The following is a 19560-nucleotide window of genomic DNA, read 5'->3' on the forward strand; positions in this document are numbered from 1 at the left end:
CCTCCAGATCATACCCTCTAACCATAGGTGTTCCTTAGGGCTCTGCTTTTTTCTTTTCCCTTAAACCATCTCTCCACTGCTTTCCCTGTTATTTTAGAGAGCAACCATTCTCCCAGTCTCCCAGGCTCACAATCTAGAAGTCATCCTGGGTTCCTCACTATCTTTCATCTTCTTAACCTAATAAACTCCAGTGGCTTTTTATTGCTTCCAGGAACAAATACAAAATCTTTTGTTTGACATTCAAAGCCCTTTATGACCCAGCCCCCTCCTGCCTTTTTATAATTTACTTTTCAACTGGAAGTTCCATGAATAAAATACTCTCTTGCCTCTGGGTATTCTCTTTGGCTGTCCTCCATACCTGGAATGCTCTTCTTCCACAGCTCGGACTACGGACCTCCCTGGCTTCCTTTAAGTCTCAACTAAAATCTGATCTTCTATAGGAAGTCTTCCCCAACCTCTCTTAATTCTAGAACCTACCCTTTGATGATAATTTTCTATTTATCCTGTATATAACTTATTTTGTATATATTTGTTTGCATGTTGTCTCTTCCATTAGATTATAAGCTCCTTGAGGGTAGGAATTGACTTTTGCTTCTTTTTGTATCTGCCTGTACCTTTCTGTATCTGTCATTGTCACCAGCACTTAGCACAGTGTAGCACATTGTAGATTATGACTGATTGATTGAATGAAAGATTGAAGATATATGGAGAGTCTGTATTCTCAAGAATATGGAAGACATTGAAACTTAAAAAAAAAAAAGAACTAGAAAGTACTCTAAAGGGGAGTTAGTCTAGATTTTTGTTTTTTTTAAACCAGGGAGACTGAAGTCAAGAAAAATAAAATGACCTGTTCAGGTCTAGTTTGAAGTAACATACGACTACAATCCAAGCTGCATGATTTGAATCCCCTCCCCCTCCCCCCATTCTAACACAAGAAATTTAGGGCACAAGTAGCAAGGCCAGCCATTTGAGTGGAGGAACGTTGTTTTTTTTAGGTTGAGTCTGAACTACATACCTTGCACATAGTAGGCACTTAAATGTTTGGGGAACTGCATGTGATTGGATATGTTGCAGAGAAGAGGCAGACAGATAAAAAAGCTCATCCTGAATGTTTGTTTGCTTTTTTAGTAATGGAGAAAGTAAGGTTGGTTACTGAGAATAAGTAAATGAGAGCTAATGTGAAGGGGTGGTGATTGAGGAGGGAAGAAAATGTGTTGAATGGTGGGGTATATGCTAGGAAATCAAAGAATAAAGGATAGTAGGATTTGTGATTGATCAAGGGCAAGAACATAAGAGTTGAATATACCAGGCCAATCTTGGTAAAATACAATTTTCATCATATCATATCTCCTACATAATAAGCTTCCCATTGCTGATCAGGTCCATTCCAAGCTGGTATTTTGAGCACTTTGTAATGTCTTTACTATATCCTGCCAACTTTATCTCCTATTACTGGCCAATATGAGATTTCTGTTTGTAAGACTGTTTCCTTTACACACTAAGCTCATTTTACCATAATTTTTTGATCCATTTTATTTTCCTCAACTGAAAGTTCCTCTTTGCCCATCTAAACTCTATCTAAATTCAAGGACCAGATCAAGTCCTTTTTTCTTCACTTAGGCTGTCTGTAGTGCTTAACACAGTGATGGTGAACCTTTCAGAGACAGTGTGCCAGGCCCTGCCCCCCCCGCCCCCCAGCCATGGAGTAATGTGCCTGTCCCTCCACATATGGTGTGCGGTGGCCACCCCACTCCCCTCCCCTTACCCCACTAAGGGAAGGAAAAAAGCATTACCATTGGGCTGCTAGGCAGAGGGGCAGGTGAAGTGAAAAAATGTCATCAGGCATGGTGGAGAGGGTGAAGAGAGCAGCTCCACCCGAGTCCCTCTGCCTTTCTAGTAATGAACTCTGTATGTGTGGTGGGGGGAGGGAGGGAGGGAGGGTGGTTGAGTGCCCACAGAAAGCTTTCTGTGTGCCATATTTGGCATCCATGCCATAGGTTTGCCATAACTGGCTTAACACATATTGATCTCTTTTTATTCTTAATGAACTTGGCAAAGACTAGTGAATGTTTAGGACTACACAATATTTTCATTTTGTGCTTCCCAACATAATTAGTAGAATGTTGGCAAATAAAGGTATACAATAAATGCTTGTTAAATTACTTATAACCTCATAAGTGATAACTACAAACAGGGAAATAGTGAATAGTATTAACTGTGACATGTACTATGGTGCACATCACAGAGAAGAAATCCTCTAAAACCAGTTTTTATTGGGGGAAAGGGGTTGAGGAGAACCTTTCTAGATTAACTAGAATGGAAGTTACTACACATTTTCAAAGACAGTGTTGGTGACCATGACCTTAATGTATATCATTAAGAGCCCTTTCTATGCTGTGCCTGCATTCAAAACAGTCTTTGGTTTGGGGTTCCAACTGGTTTTAGGAAAGTCTGCAATTGTTTTTTACTTTACTCAAAGAGAGCTTTCCCACACCCTGCCATTTATTACAGTTAAATGTCAGGCTGGTTTATCTGCTGCTATTGTTTCCCAGCAATTCACATCTGTGCCACAATATAGCCAAAAAAAAAGGTACAAACTATTTTACATTAATGCAACCATTGAATTAGTGTATTTGAGGATCTCAAGGAAAATACTTTTCATTCTTACCCTTAGATAAAAACATCCATCTAATAATGGCAGTGGGAAGGTAACATAATTGTGATGATTGATGCAACTGATACAAGCTGGTTGAAAGGAGTTTCCCTCTGGAGTACTGAGAAACAGCTCCTGGGAGGGGTTTATACACAACAAATAAACAAGCAGCAAAGAGCTGACTAAATTATAATGGCTCAGTTGGTACTAATCACTGACCTTACTGGTGCTGTGTCCTCCACAGGATCTGAAACTGACTCAGTGCCTAGACATCAAAGTGAGCTATAGTTAGTTAGGAAAATTATGGGGTGTTTGTATGGAGGCTGGGAAGAAGAACAGAGAATCACAAAATCATTCTGTTGGTGTTAGAAAAAAAACAACAAAAAACTTTAACTGATGATTTATTGTTCCTGCCTTCCAGAAGCTGAGGTGGGGGAAAAACTAACCAAGACAAACCCTAAGCTCCCATGAAGTAGGCTGAATCCTTAATTCAAATGTGGATATGAAGAGATTGAATAAAGGCAAAACCATATGCTCCCAGACCAATGAACCCACTAACCTCATTTATCTCCTTTCTCTGGCATGGTTCACAATGCCAAATCAGTAGAATAGTCAGCTAGGTGGCACCATGGATAGAGGTAGGCCTAGAGTCAGGAAGAGTTTAAATCCAGCCTCAGACACTTACTAGCTGTGTGACCCTGGGCAAGTCATTTTATTTCGGTTTGCTCCAGTTTCCTCAACTGTAAAATGGGATGATAACAGTACCTGCTTTGCAGGAATGTGGTAGGCACTATGTAAATGTCCATTCCCTTCCCTTTCTCTTCTAGAGTAACAGACACACACTCAAACAACAGCAGGAAGATCAATAGGGGACTGGAGGTCAGAAATGACAAGGTGAGGAGACTGGGAGATGTATAATGAAGCTAATGAAGATGATGCCAATGTCTATGACAAAGTAAATTAATATAAGCTCCTTGAGGGGAAAGACTATTTCATCTTTTTTGTTATCTCCAGAATCCAGCCTTGTGGCTGCTGTTGAAGAGATGCTGGATAGATGTTAGAATGTATTGAATGGTGACAGGGCAGTGGGGCATGTTGAAGAGAATGGACTAGGTCGTGGTGCTAGCACTGTCTGTGACTCTGGACAAGTCACCATCTTTTCCAGCCTCAGTTTCCTCTTCTGTAAAATGAGGACACTGAACTAAATAACCTTCATGCTCTCTTCCAACTCTAATACACTCAAGTTATGAATAGGAGATAAGGAATGGCTGGGATTTTACTGACAAGGGGCTCTCCCAGATGAGAAAGCTCCCTTTACTAATGTAGGTGGCCACCGTCTCCATATCTTTTCATCTTGGAGAAGTGCCTAGAGCATGGAGAGGTTAAATAACTTGCTCAGAGTCACAGAGTCTCTCGGTGTTCCAGGAAGGACTTGTGCAACCCAGGTTGCTTCTCAAGTTTATGAATAACATTTCAGAAGCCCTGATTTCCACAGGTAATAGAGGAAAAGAGTTATCTGACAATAAATACACTAAAGAATCATAAACTAATCACACTCTAAATACTTATTATATTATTTATAGCAAAATAATCATTGAATTATATGTATACATATTTAATATATCTTCTGTCTTAGAATCAATACTATGTTTTGGTCCTAAGGCAGAAGAGTGGTAAGGGTTAGGTAATAAGCTGAAGTGACTCACCCAGGATCACACAGTGTATCCTTTATTTTCAAAAAACATTTACTAGCTTTGTTCTTAATGTTTCCATGTACAGACATGCCAAAATTTGGCATTCCATTGGTTATGTTTTACAGTTTAAAAACCAGTCTCTTCTAAAACTTACTTTAGAAGTCTAAGCCTTAGGTGAATCTTTAATAAAGACTCTCCAGGAAAGATTCATTCCCTCTCTTTAGAAATTATATAGGGCTGAAAGACTTACTCATGAGTATGTTTTCATGTATATTGGCTCTTCTTACCAATAAGTACCTCACACTAACTTTTGTTCTATGTAACAATACATTGAGGTTTTTTGTTTTTTTTTTTAAACCCTTACCTTCCGTCTTGGAGTCAATACTGTGTATTGGCTCCAAGGCAGAAGAATGGTAAGGGCCAGGCAATGGGGGTCAAGTGACTTGCCCAGGGGCACACAGCTGGGAAGTGTCTGAGGCCAGATTTGAACCTAGGACCTCCTGTCTCTAGGCCTAGCTCTCAATCCACTGAGCTACCCAGCTGCCCCTGGTAATGGAATACTATTGTACTCAAAGGAATAATAAAGTGGAGGAATTCCATGGGAACTGGAACAACCTCCAGGAATTGATGCAGAGTGAAAGGAATGGAACCAGGAGAACATTGTACACAGAGACTGATACACTGTGGTACAATCGAATGTAATGGACTTCTCCATTAGTGGCAGTGCAGTGATCCTGAACAACTTGGAACAATCTATGAGAAAAACCACTATCCACATTCAGAGGGAAAACTGTGGGGGTAGAAACACAGAAGAAAAACAACTGTTTGATTACATAGGTCGGGAGGGATATGATTGGGGATGTAGTCTCTAAATGAACATCCTAGTGCAAACATAAACAACATGGAAATAGGTTCTGATCAAGAACACATGAAATACCCAGTGCAATTGTGAGTTGGGGTGGAAAGGGTTGGGGGAGAGGAGGGAGGGAAAGAAAATGATTATTGTAACTAAGGAATAATGTTCTAAATTGACAAAATAAAAACTAAAAAACTATATAAATTAGAACATTACAGGTCAAAATAAAATCAATTAAGAGATGAGGAGCTATATACTGTAGTGATTCTAACAAGACCAGGATGCCACAGAAAATGAGCAAATTAAATGCTGGGACAGCTAGGTGTCTCAGTGGATAAAGAGCCAGGTCTGGACATAGGAGTTCCTGGGTTCAAAATTGGCCTCAGACACTTCCTACCTGTGTAACCCTGGGCAAGTCACTTAACCCTAACAACTTAGCCCTTACCTCTATTTTGCTTTGGAACTGATAATTTAGTATTAATTCTAAGCCAGAAGGCAAGGATTAAAAAAAAAAGATTAAAAGCTATGAAGGCTTTCCTAGTTATTCCAGTCTCAATGCATCCATCCATCCATCCATCCATCCATCCATCCATCCATCCATCCATCCATCCATCCATTACTTCCTTCTGGTACTCTCTGCATACTAGGTCAAGCAGAACAATAGATTCACATTTGAACACAGTCAGGGAGTTCAAAGAACACTGAGGTATGGGGTCCAGAAGAAGGAAAGCAAGAAGCTATGGCGTCATACATGCTGTTCCCTCAGATAAAGAGTTCTGCTTGTTAAGTGTAAACCTTAAAATTTCTTAGACTTATAAATGTTGGAAATTTCACCATTGGGAAATTTCATACTTGAAAAATTTCCTACTGATAGTCTATTGGAATGTGAACCCCCCCCCCCCCTTGGCATGGGAGGGTCCTTCTCCTCCCTACTTAAGATTACTTTAGGACAGAAACCTTTTGCTGAACAATGGAAAGGGCTTTGACCTATGCTTAAGCATAGAACAGGAAGTTCTTTGAGTCATGATTGATTTTAGAATTGATACAATAGAGATACTTGGAATGACAGAACCAGGTCTTGGAACTTCCAATCTCCACCCTACTCAGGGTAACAGGATTTAGGAAGGGCTGCAGCAAAGGATCAAGATTTAATTATTTGAGAATATGACCTTCAACAGACATGTGCAAAGCCACAGACCTCTGGGCAGTCCTGGGTTAAGCTAGAGCCACCATTGGCACAGGGAAAATGATGGACAGTGATTGGTAGATGTGAGAACTGAGGGGAGGGAACTTGGATGGTTTCCTTAAAGATAGAGGGGTCTGAGGACTAGAGGTTGGTTGGAGAGTTTGGCTCTGAGTGGTTGGAGAGGTGCTCTGAGAAGCTTGCTCTGAAGGAAGCTGGAGGCGGGGGCCTCTGAGACTGTTTCTCCATTTTGGTCACGTGAGTAATAGGGACTGATCTCCTTTCTTTGCCCCAGCTATCTAAGGGCTTGGGCCTTTTGGCCCAGCCTAAACAGAGGGGGTATTTAAGCCCTATTCCCTTCTCTCTCTCTCTCTCTCTCTCTCTCTCTCTCTCTCTCTCTAATACCTTTCTTCCTCCTGTTTGTAATTAAACTTCATAAAAGGTTGACTGCTGACTTGAGTTTTCATTAAGGAATTACATAGCTGAATTCCTTGGCAACCTTAAATTAATATATATCAGTCTTTTAAAGTGATTTCCTTGTCACATAAGTGAATGACAGGGAGAACATATAACATAATCATCATTTGGGAACCTGGATAAGGGAAAATGGGCATCTGAATTCATATGACTTAATGGTAATTAGCATTGATCTTCCACAATTTGTACTTTTTAGACACGTGGTTTGTCTCTCCCAACTATATTTTTAGGTCTTTAGTACAGACACCCAAAAACCATTTGTAGATGATTATGAAGTGAGTGTTGTGGATGGAAAGCCATTGTGTTGGAAACCTAGCGGCTAACTGACCCACACAAAGGGTAGGATGGGTAGGGGGTGTGGGAAAGGGACTAAGTAGGCTATTACTAGTTTGTTGTCTGTGTCTAAGTCATGAAGGAAGGTCCATTTTGTGCCTCACAACTGAAGGAAGGCTACCATTAATAAGAAATAATAGTTGTGGTAAATCCCATCCTTTCTTTTCCATCTAAAAGATATGTTGCTGTTTTTTTTTTCAAATCTGAGAATTAGAACTCGAACAAAACATCTGCTAGCTGACATCATTTGAAGACCTGGGGTCACCTACAAAACCCCGAGGGTTCCAGAATTAGATGTTTAACATTCTATATTATGTAGTTTCTTTATAGCAATTTAAAATGAAAGAAAAAACAAAGGGCATACAAACTTTATATTTAATAATCTGTTCAATTTTTCAGAAGATGCAGTTTACAAAAGATAACTCAATTTATTATACATCATAAGCATGAAAATTAAACAAAATCTAAATTCACCCTAAAAATCTGACTAAGTATGTTAAAAAGGCTTTTCAAATGGAAATGTAAATACCTGACTACAGTCCAGGATTGGGTACAGGAAATATGTCAGTAATATGAATTCCCATACATTGATATTTATTCAGAGTTGGAGGATGTGGTATATATGTCTTTTCTTAAAAACAAAGAAACAAACCCACAAGTTATATAAAAAAAAGCAAACAACTAGAAAATTACAAGTCTTATATAAAGAGAAGTATTTATATGCTCAACATGAAAGGAATGTTAATATTAGAGTTCTAATTAATTTTAAATATGCTTTTTAGGATTAAGATTACTTTTGGATAGATAATATTTTTACAAGGGAGGTAGAGGAGGGTGGAGTCAAGATAGCAGAGCAGAAGCAGGGAAGCTCAAAACCACCATGAGAATCCTTTCCAACCAATCTTTAAAAAATGCCACAAAAATGAATATAGGAGTGAAAGAACCAACAAGGGGACAGAGTGAAGCAACTTTCATGCAGAGTACAACTTGAAAGATAGGCAAAGAGCATCTGGGTCACTGGGGTGAGAGGGGAGCACAGCCAACAAGAGTCTACAACAAGGACTAAGGAATAAGCCAACAACAAGCCCCTGTTCTTTGGTTCCAGATTCTGAACATAGGCCCAAGCCAACATTCAGACCCTGAGACCCTGCCTAAGGCAACAGCAGTACCATTCCACTTATATCCCTAAAGTTCCAAGCAAACCTGTGGTGAAGTCCAGAATTTTGGCCATGGCAGTCTGTCCTGCCAACCTAATCTGTGTGGGCCTGAGTGAGGCCAGGAGTCTTGATTGTGAATTGATCCAACCATTCTGGAAGGCAATTTGGAACTATGCCCAAAGGGCTTTAAAACAATGTAGACCCTTTATATCACTACTAGGTTTGTACCCTAAAGAGACAATAATGAAAAATGTTTGTACAAAAATATTAATAGCCTCGCTGTTTGTGGAGACACAAAATTGGAAAATGAGGGGGTGTCCCTCAATTGGGAAATGGCTGAACAAATTGTGGTATATAATAGTGATGGAATACTACTATGCTGTAAGGAATGATGAACTGGGAGAATCTCCAGGAACTGATGCAGTGATATGAGCAGAATGAAGAGAACATTTTACACAGAAAGTGAAACATTGTGGAACAATACAATGTAATGGACTTTACTAATACAAGACAATCCCAAGGGACTTATAAGAAAGAATGCTATCCACATCAAGAAAAAGAACTTTGGGAGTAGAAACACAGAAGAAAAACAATTGATTTATCATTTGTTTGTATGGATATATGATTTGGGGTTTTGGTTTTAAAAGATTGCTTTATTGCAAAAATGAATAATATGGAGGTATAAGTGATAACATTTTTATAACCCAATAGAAGTGCTTATTGGATCTGGAAGGGGGGGAGAGAAGATAGGAAGGAAAGAAAATGATATATGTATACATGGAAAAATATTTTAAAAATTAAAAAAAATTATGAGGATATAATAGTTGAATGTTTGCAGGTATTGGACAGCCAATTTCCTGAAGTACAAAAAGTACAATTGATATCATCAATATGAAGTTCTCACAGGAAGCAGAGAAGGTCTGCAACTTTGTGCCAAGTTTGGAGAATTTGTCATAGAGTGATCAAGAGTATGAGAAGGATGGTGTAGCATCCCAAGCATATTCACATCTATGAAATATAAATGACTGTATGGTTACCGTGTCTCCAAGCATAAGGTTATACCAATGAGGCTTGTGAATGTAACCTTGAACTGGCCACGCGGCCCTTGGCTAAGACAAACTCATTAACATGCTCGGACTCAATTCCCCAGGAAAGCACCACGGTTTGCAATCTACACGCCCAAAGGTGTTCCCTCTACCTGGCCACCTAATCTTAATTGTCTATACTTTGTGATGTGGTTACTACGTGCTTGGGAGTACCACCCAAGCAGGTCAGGATTAAATTCAGAGGCAAACCCATGAACTTCCTCTTGGCTTTCTCTCCCCTTTCATGGAGCTCCACTGGGCTCCTCAATGACTCTCTCTCTCCTCTTAACCTTCTCCTTCCCCGAGGCTGTAACATCTCGGCCTGCATTCCCTACCTTAATCTCCTCCTCCACCTCGTGTTTCTTTGTACTCTCACTTTCCTATCAAAGGGAGTATCATAGGGATTGCCTGCCCTATCCAACCACTGACTTGTCCCCATCTTTCATTTCCATCCTGGTTCTCAGTTCCTACCTCTCCTCGGGTCCCATCACAAAGGTGAGCCCCTTCCCTTGTGGGACCCTGCTGGTCAGGAAGTCCATAAGTGACACCCCACAGATGGTTACTGGAAACCTTTTCTATTTACTATTTGAGGTCTTACTGATGGTGAGACACATCATTCCATACATAAATTGGAGTTCTTGGCTTAAAAGTAGGCTATCACTGATAAGTTCTATACATTGAGCTTAATTTTAATAGACAACAATCCACTGACATATTTTTACCAACACTACGTTAGATGCTGTCTGGCAGAGAGAGATAGCAACAGCATACAAGTCAAGTGTGCAAAATCATCCTGGGAAGACAGAAAGAGATGCAGAAGTCCTGTCCCATAGGCTATGTGGATCCAAAGTTGGGTGACATCCATGGAAAGAGTGATCTGTGACACCTAAGGAGAAGGACCCTTGTTACCTGGAAGTGCAACCTGACAGTCTGGGATTTTCACCAGAAAGTGTGCCATCAGGTTTGTGAAAATTGTTGCACTGAACCAATTTTTTTTTGCCTCAGTTATGCTTGGAATAGTGGCAAAGGGTAAGAATGTGTCATATTGGGATATGAGAAGTGATGCAAGCTAAGAAGCTTTTCACCTTTGGGAACTCAAGCTTTGTTTCTTAAAAGGTTAAAGGGTGCCTTACTGATCAAGCAATGGTGGAAGTTGGAACTAGGCAATGGAGTGCTATGCAGGACTGTAATTCATCTTGAATATAGTATCAAGAAGCTACTGGTGCTATTCAAAGCATTTTATTCTATGATCATGAAAACACTACATGGTGATTTTGGACATATAGGTCAGAAAACAATGATACTAATAAGGAACAGATTTTACTAGTTCCACATGACAGCATATGTTTATATAAAGTGTAAGATATATTTGAAGGAAAGGGCTACAGGTCATACAGTATACTTGAGCACCAGCAAGCTACTGATGCTTGTGAGTATGAACTTTTTGTGACTAAAAGGACACAGGAAAAATATAAGCGACTTACTTGTGGGGACACATCAGTTCATCTAGTATATATAAACAGATGAATTCAGGATGTTTCTACACTTGCTAAAGTGGTAGAGAAGTATTTCTTTGGATGATTTCCTCACCAGGATCAATATGGAGCAAGAATTGGGTAGACACTTCGGAAGCAAATTACTTAAGGAAGAATTGGATTTGGGAGTAACCAGGTAGTCTAGAATCATATCTTATCACCCTTAGAAAGACTAAAACACTGAAAGTGTTTCAATTGTACACTGTTGGGAGTAGCTAGGTGGTTCAGTGGATTGAGAGCCAGGCCTAGAGTTGGGAAGTCCTGGATTCAAATCTGATTTAAGAGACTTCCTAGCTGTGTGACCCTGGGCAACTCACTTAACCCACTTAATCCCCAATGACCTATTACCACTCTTCTGCCTTGGAACCAATTCACAGTACTGATTTAAACCCATACTTTCTGCTTCTTCTTTATAAATAAAATTGGGGTAAAGCAAAGATGCCCATTATCTTTACTATTATTCAATATTGTACTAGGAATGCTAGTTATAGCAATAAAAGAAAAAGAAATGGAAGGAATTAGAATAGGCAATGAAGAAAGAAAACTATCATTCTTTTCAGATGTTATAATGCTATATTTCAAACCCCCTTTCTTTGAAGTTTCTAGGTGTAACGACTTTTCATGCCACCGGACCCAGGCTTCCAATGCCGAGAGAGTGGGACTGTCTCTGTGCATCGACTTTTCCACTTAAATCTCCTTCACGCACAAGTGTCTTTGTGCACACTCATCTATCATAGATGAAAACACACAAAGACAATCGTCATCCTCGGTTACCGAGAGACTACTAATGCTATATTTGGAGAATCAACTAAAAACCAATTGAAATAATGAATACCTTTGACAAAGATGCAGTATATAAAATAAACCCACATGAATTGTTAGCATTTTTATATATCGCCCACAAAGTCTAGTAGCAAGAGATGGAAAGAGAACTTCCTTTAAAATAACTAGGTAATATAAAATATTTGGGAATCTATCTGCTAAGTCAAGTCCAGGAACTATATGAACACAATGACAAAATTCTTTCCACACAAATAAAGTCAGATCTAATCAACTGGAAAAATATTAACTGCTCATGGATTGGTTGAGCCAATATAATAAAAATGTCAATTTATCTGAATTAATTTACTTATTCAGTGACACACCAATCAAACTACCACATTTATATTTTAAAGGTAGAAAAACAGAAGTTCATCTAGAACAATAAAAGGTCAAAAATATCAAATTAATCTCAATCAATCAAGTCAAATCTCAATTAAAAAAATGAGAAGGAAGGTGGCCTAACAGTACCAGATCTCAAATTAGATTACAAAGTGGTAATCATCAAGACAATCTGGTACTAGTTAATAAAAAGAGTAGTGGATCAATGGAATAGATTAGGTACACAACAAAAAGTAATAAATGACTATAATAATTGAGAATTTGATAAAAACAAAGATTTGAGCTTTTTGGACAAGAAAACATGACACTTAATATATGACAAGAACTCCTGGGAAAACTAGAAAGCATTTTGGTAGAAACTAGGTTTAGATCAACATCTTATACTATATACCAAGATAAGGTCAAAATGGATAGGTGATTTAGAAATCATGGAAGATAACATGAGCAATCAGAGGAGCATGGAATAGTTTACCTTTCACATGAATGGATAAAGGAAGAATTTATGACCAAATAAGAAATAAGAACAATGTAGGATATAAAATAGAAAATTATGATTACACTAAATTAAAAAGTTTTTTTTCAAATAAAACCAATGCAGCCAACATAAGAAGGAAAGCAGGGAACTAGTAAACATTTTCATAGCAAGTTTCTCTGATAAAGACTTTATTTAAATATAAAAGAGAACTCAGTCAAATTTATAATACAATTCACGCCTCAATTGATAAATGGGCAAAGGATATGAATAGGCAGTTTTCAGATGAAGAAATCAAAGCTATTAATAGTCATATGAAAAATGCTCTAAATTCCTATTGATTAGAGAAATGCAAATTAAAATAACTCTGAGGCACTACTTCATACCTATCAGATTGGCTAAAATGATAAATGTTGGAGAGGATGTGGGAAAACTGGGACACTAATGCATTGTTGGTGGGGTTGTGAACCATTCTGGAGAGCAATTTGTAACTCGTCAGAGGGCTATAAAACTGTGCTTGTATCTTTTTTTTTTTTAAACATTATTTTATTTGGTCATTTCCAAACATTATTCACTGGAAACAAAGATCATTTTCTCCCCTCCCCCCTCTCATAGCTGACGCACGATTCCACTGGTTATCACATGTGTTCCTGTTTCTAACCCATTTCCATGTTGTTGGTATTTGCATTAGAGTGTTCATTTAGAGTGTCTCCTCAGTCCTATCACCTCCACCCCTGTAGTCAGGCAGTTGTTTTTTCTTGTTGTTTTTACTCCCACAGTTTATCCTCTACTTGTGGATAGTATTTTTTAGATCCCTGCAGATTGTTCAGGGACATTGCATTGACACCAATGGAGAAGTCCACTACCTTCGATTGTACCACAGTATATTAGTCTCTGTGTATAATGTTTTCCTGGTTCTGCTCCTTTCGCTCTGCATCACTTCCTGGAGGTTGTTCCAGTCTCCATGGAACTCCTCCACTTTATTATTCCTTTGAGCACAATAGTATTCCATCACCAACATATACCACAATTCGTTCAGCCATTCCCCAATTGATGGGCATCCCCTCGTTTTCCAATTTTTGGCCACCACAAAGAGTGCAGCTATGAATATTCTTGTACAAGTCTTTTTCCTTATTATCTCTTTGGGGTACAAACCCAGCAGTGCTATAGCTGGATCAAAGGGCAGACAGTCTTTTATTGCCCTTTGGGTATAGTTCCAAATTGCCCTCCAGAATGGTTGGATCAATTCACAACTCCACCAGCAATGAATTAATGTCCCAACTTTGCCACATCCCCTCCAGCATTCATTACTTTCCATAGCTATCATGTTAGCCAATCTGCTAGGTGTGAGGTGATACCTCAGAGTTGTTTTGATTTGCATCTCTCTGATTATAAGAGATTTAGAACACTTCATGTGCTTATTAATAGTTTTGATTTCTTTGGCTGAGAACTGCCTGTTCATGTCCCTGTGCTTGTATCTTAAAGAGATTTTTAAAAAAGGAAAAAGACCTATATATATGATTATGATGGAATACTACCGACCCTGCTTAGCTTCTGAGATCAGATGAGATCCGGCGCGTTCAGGGTGGTATGGCCATAGACTATACTTTCTTTTATAATATGACTAACTGAAAATATGTTTTGCTTTACTGCACATGTACAACCTATATCAAATTGTTTGCCTTCTCAATAAGTGAGGAAAGGGGAAGGATGGGAGAGAATTTGGAACTCAAAATAAAAAACATAAAAGTTGTTTTTACATATAATTGGAAAAATATTGGGAAATTATTCACAAAATTAAAAAAGGAAAAATATTAATTTGGGCAAAAATTTGGATGAAATTTTCAGATTGAACAAAGTTCACTTTTGAAAGAAATTACATTTTTAATTTAAAACATTTTTTTCAACTACATGTAGAAACAATTTGACAATTCTTATCAGCTATTTTGCAATTCAGATTTTCTTTCTTCTTTGTTCCTTCTTTTCCCTGAGGTGGTAAATAGTCTGATAGAGGTTATACACCAATGTCCTCAAACAGATTTCCATATTTCTCATGTCATGATTGAAGATACATATCACATATGCAATTAAAAACTCATTAAGGAAATAGAGTGAAAAATAGCATGCTTTGATCTGCTATCAGATTCTATATTCCTTCTTTGGCTGTGGAGAGCATTTTTCATCATGAGCCTCTTAGGGTTATCCTGGAACCTTGCTTTGCTGAGAATAATTTAGTCCTTCACAGTTGATCATCATTTCTATTGCCATATACATTGTTTTGGTTCTGCTCACATCATTTACATCAGTTTATATAAGTTTTTCCAGGTTTTTCTTGAACTCATCCTGTTCGTCATTTCTTATGGTGCAATAATGTTCCATTACAATAATATACCAAAACTTGTCCAGTCATTCCCCACTTGATGAACATCCTTTCAATTTCCAATTCTTTGCCACTACAAAAAGAGTTGCTTTAAGTATTTTTGTACCAGAAGGTGCTTTTCCTTTATCTCTGATTTCCTTGGGATACAGACCCAGTAGTGGTATTGTTAGGTCAAAGGGTATGTGTAATTTTATGGACCTTTGAGTGTTGTTCCATATTGTTCTCCAGAATGGTTGGATCAGTTCACATTTCCACCAACAGTGTCTCAATTAGAGTCTCAATTTTTCCATATTCCTTGGAAATTACTTTAAATATAGGCATCTGAGATGATCAATTATGAAATAATTTCTGCTTCAGTCTCTCTGGTTTCTTGACCTGCAAAAACAGTTCACTACTCATTCTCTATATAGTTCTCATCAATTTTTTCTGGTTGCTGCCAATTTTCCCTTAAGTTAATTTGAACTATAACAATGCAGGTGTTGGGATGCATGTTTGTACACATGTAGAAATGAAACTTTTTTTAATCTTCCTGTCTAAAAGTACTGAACTGACTGGAAATAGTTTGCCAATAAAACCAATCAATGCCAGACTAAGTAGACTGAGGGAATTAAAAAAACAAAACAAAACAGAGAAACCACACAGTACTGCGTAAAAATTTTTCTTTTGCCGTGGCCATTTGAAGATGATTCTTTTTCAGTACATCACTGAAATAGAATCAGAAGAGCTAATAATATTTGTACCTTTTACTAAAACCAGAAGGCTTGCTTTATCTTTTCTTTCTGACACAGTCCCTTCAAATAATGTGTAATTACATTTCAAAAAATTTAAAAGAGACAAAACAAACTGCTTTTTACATAGGATGAAGAAGGGGAGGAGGCAAGGAGAATTTCAGACACTGATAAGAATTCATGTTTTTGTTTTATGGAGGTGTGATTCCTCTCTACACTGAAATTCCATTCATTCAAATTTCTATCTCTTCTAACGCTAGCCATCTTAGTCACTTAAAAAAAGTATAATTCCAAATTGCTTCCTAGAACAGTTAGAACAATTCATAACTCCAATAGTGCATTAGTGCCTGTCTTCACAAAGCTCCCCCAACATTGACTATTTCTATTTTTTGGTCATCTTGTCAATTTACTATGTGTAAGGTGAAATTTCAGGAATGATTTCATTTGAATTTCTTTTATCAGTGATTTGTAACATTCTTTCACATGGGTGCTAATAGTTTGAAAATTCTTTTGAGAAATGCTTACTCATCTTTGCAGATCTCTTACTCATGGCTTTTGGCCTTATATATTTATGAGGTGTGTATGGGGTGCTCAGGGAGGGGTAGTATCTCTGGTATGGAGGGCTTGTCGTGCCCTCCTAGGGCAGCTCTCCAGCCAATGACCCTCCCCTGACACCCAGCTCTCACTGGTGGCTCCCAGTAGCTGCCAGCATGTGGCAGTGGCCACACCCCGGGCAACGGCTTCGACAGGCCGGCCAAACCTTGTGAGGGAGGCCATAGGGTCATCGACCCCTGGTGAACCAGGGCTTTGCTCACCCAGCATGTGAAGACTGCTTCAGCTGAACAGGCGGAAGAAACCAATAAGAAGTTTCAACGGCTGAGAGGGAGACGCAGCAAAGCACTGTGGAGTGCTTAGGGCGTGATGGAGCACAAAAGACAACACGGCCATCCAATGCAGCTGAGGAAGTCTCCAGGTGTAACGACTTTTCGTGCCACTGGACCCAGGCTTCCAATGCTGAGAGAGTGGGACTGTCTATGTGCATGGACTTTTCCACTTAAATCTCCTTCACACACAAGTGTCTTTGTGCACACTCATCTACATCACAGATGAAAGCGCACAAAGACAATCGTCATCCTCGGTTACCGAGAGGCTACTACTACCATTTATGATATTTTCCTATATTTCCTAGATATTGAAATCTTATTGTAGATATGATGTAAAGATTTTTTACACAATAGAATTTCTCTTTTCAAAACTAGCTGCATTAATTTTGTCCTTGTCAAAGCTTTTCAATTTCATGAAATTTAAATTATCCATTCTATCTTAAGTGTTTTCATCTATCCCTGGTTTGATTAAGAATTCTCTCTGTAGCAATAGCTGTAAAAGATACTTCCAAACATTTCCTTCCCATTAAAAAAATACAATTTAAAAAATTTCAATTGGGTTCCCATTTGGAACTTATTGTGATAGAAGATGACAATCTGGAACTAAGTTTGGTTAGAACTCTTTTTCAATTTTATTTTGGAATGTTTTCTTATGGATTCTTATTTTGATGTTCTACAGTTATTATTCCAGAGTACTAATAACAAATGATGTTATATATCTCCTTACAGAGACTATATAGCAGGAGACACAAATTTCTGAACATGGGCAGTGGGAGGAATTTGTTTTGTTAGAGTTTGCACATTTGTTATAAGTGTTTTGTTTTTCTTTTTTTCTCTTTTTCCCCAGTGGTGGTGGTGGTGGTAGGGTGGCCAAAGGAATGGAAAAGAAAATAAATGCTTGTTCATTTACAAATATTTTAAAAAGAAACAATAAACAGACTACTTTCATAACAATGGAAGTTTTCTATAGGGGAATAGTAGGAGATACAGTCAGAGAGGAAGATATGATTTATATAGTGAAGGGCCTTCAATGTCACACATGAGTCTGAATTTGATCCTGTAGAAAATAAGAAGGATTTAGCACAGGGAGGTAGATGGCACATAGAAAGTGACCAGTGTCTTTTCAGTGTTGCAATACATGTTAACTTTTGTGGATGTCTATATTGCAATTCTTATTTTCTGTCAAGAAGCTCAAGCTTAGGGGGTAGCTCGGTGGCTCAGTGGATTGAGAGTCAGGCCTAGAGATGGGAGGTCTTAGGTTCAAATCTGGCCTCAGACATTTCCCAGCTGTATGACCCTGGGCAAGTCACTTAACCCCTATTGCCTAGCCCTTACCCTTTTCTGCTGTGGAGCCAATACACAGTATTGACTTCAAGACAGAAGGTAAGGGTTTTAAAAAAAAAGCTCAAGCTTCTACCATTTGAAGTAAATATCTTAATAATAATAATAATATCATAATGATTTCTAGATTATTCTACCCCAAATAGCTTCAAATACCAAAACTTTTTCCTCCCAGGAAATATCACCTGATTCCACAAATAAATGTATAATTATCACAGTATCATGTAATGTTGTGGAAAGAACACTGGATTTGGAGGCTAAGAAACCCAAGCTGGAATTTCAGCTCTGCCACTCACTCTCTACCTATGTGATCTTGGGTGTCTTTCTGGTCCATATTTCTGTATTTTGGATTAGATGACCTATGAGGTTCCACTGAGCTCTAAGTTTATGATCTCACAATTAAAGTTATTGTACTACTGTGAATGCAGAGAAATGTGGTAATTATTGTTTTAACTCTAATGGAAACATCTACCCAGCTGCCTCCCGGGCTTGAATATCTTAAAGGTCCTCTTGAGCTCCTTTAAAGCGAGGTAGGGTTCATTGAGAAATTTTGGGAACCTCTATTTTATGGAATCAAATTCCTGGGTGGAAAACCATCTGTGAGCCTTTGAATGAACGAACCATACCAGCAGAGTCAGATATCTTGGCTATGTCTCTCACAGGAAGTAACTTTTCAGTATCAGTATCCCTCAGACCCTTTCTTGTTCTTATCTTTGGATTTCTTATTTTTCTCCTTAATGTCTTTGTCCATAAGTCCTGTAGCACACTCCCATCCTTAGTTTATTCTTGCCCTTGCTTTTGGAAAAACTCTTCACACATCTTTTGTACCATCTGCTCAAGATTAATGTCTACAACCAGAATCTGAGATGCCTTCTTTGGTGTAACAAACTTAATGAGGTCCTTGATGTATGTGAAAGTTTGGATTGCAGCCATGGTAAAAACATACACTTGAGTCACAATCTGCCATACCACTGTATCGGTGGTAAATGGTATTGAGGTTATAAAGGCTGTGGTGTTAGTTATCAAGCCTATAATGTCTATGATTACATTAGTCACCGCACTATACAGAATTATATAACCAATAGCAGGCAAATGCAGACAACACTATTAATCCAAAAATAATTTGCAGTATCATCTTTCTTTTCTGCACTGTATTTCTTAGCCTGGGAAGGGTAAGGCCATTATTAGGGTACCAATTGTAATAGACGCTCCTATTAGGATATTTATGATAGCAGAAAGGTGTTGGAGTGATAACACCAGGAAATAAGTTAGAGGAAAGGCAAAGGTTTGCACTCTTCCCCCCACACCATTTCCTGCCCTTCTCTCAGTTGATCTTAATTGCTCTTCTCAGTATGGTAAGTTATTAGAAGTTTCAAAGGACTAATCTCACACTATAACTCTTATCTGAAAGGGGTTTTATTCTTAATTTAGGGGAATTAAGGGAGGAGGGAGAGGGAAGTTAAGGTCTCCCTAATCTCCTATGGGGTTCAATACAGGGAAATAAAGTTATTTGTCTATGAGGGGATATTGTTGAGAAACTGAAACAGTTCTTCAGAGCTAAGCTCCAATCTTTTCAATATTGAGTCAATGAGTAGCCAGGAATCCAGAGTAAGCCTGTCTC

General features: G+C 38.3%; 1 protein-coding gene across 12 annotated transcripts in view; it reads right to left on the reverse strand.

The window, feature by feature from the left end:
• Positions 1 to 19560, reverse strand: part of DYM (dymeclin) — a 617255-nt gene that overhangs the window by 36006 nt on the left and 561689 nt on the right. Inside the window, exon 17 of one of the 12 annotated variants that reach the window (XM_056824409.1) lies at positions 2873 to 2918. The exons of the other annotated variants lie outside the window; for them this stretch is intronic. Coding sequence (XP_056680387.1) covers positions 2874 to 2918 — 45 coding nt within the window. The 3' untranslated portion in view covers position 2873. The remainder of the gene's footprint in view (positions 1 to 2872; positions 2919 to 19560) is intronic. 12 annotated transcript variants of the gene reach the window in all.

The sequence above is a fragment of the Monodelphis domestica genome, chromosome 3 (genome assembly GCF_027887165.1).
Source record: "Monodelphis domestica isolate mMonDom1 chromosome 3, mMonDom1.pri, whole genome shotgun sequence".
In the NCBI taxonomy this organism is placed as follows: Eukaryota; Metazoa; Chordata; class Mammalia; order Didelphimorphia; family Didelphidae; genus Monodelphis; species Monodelphis domestica.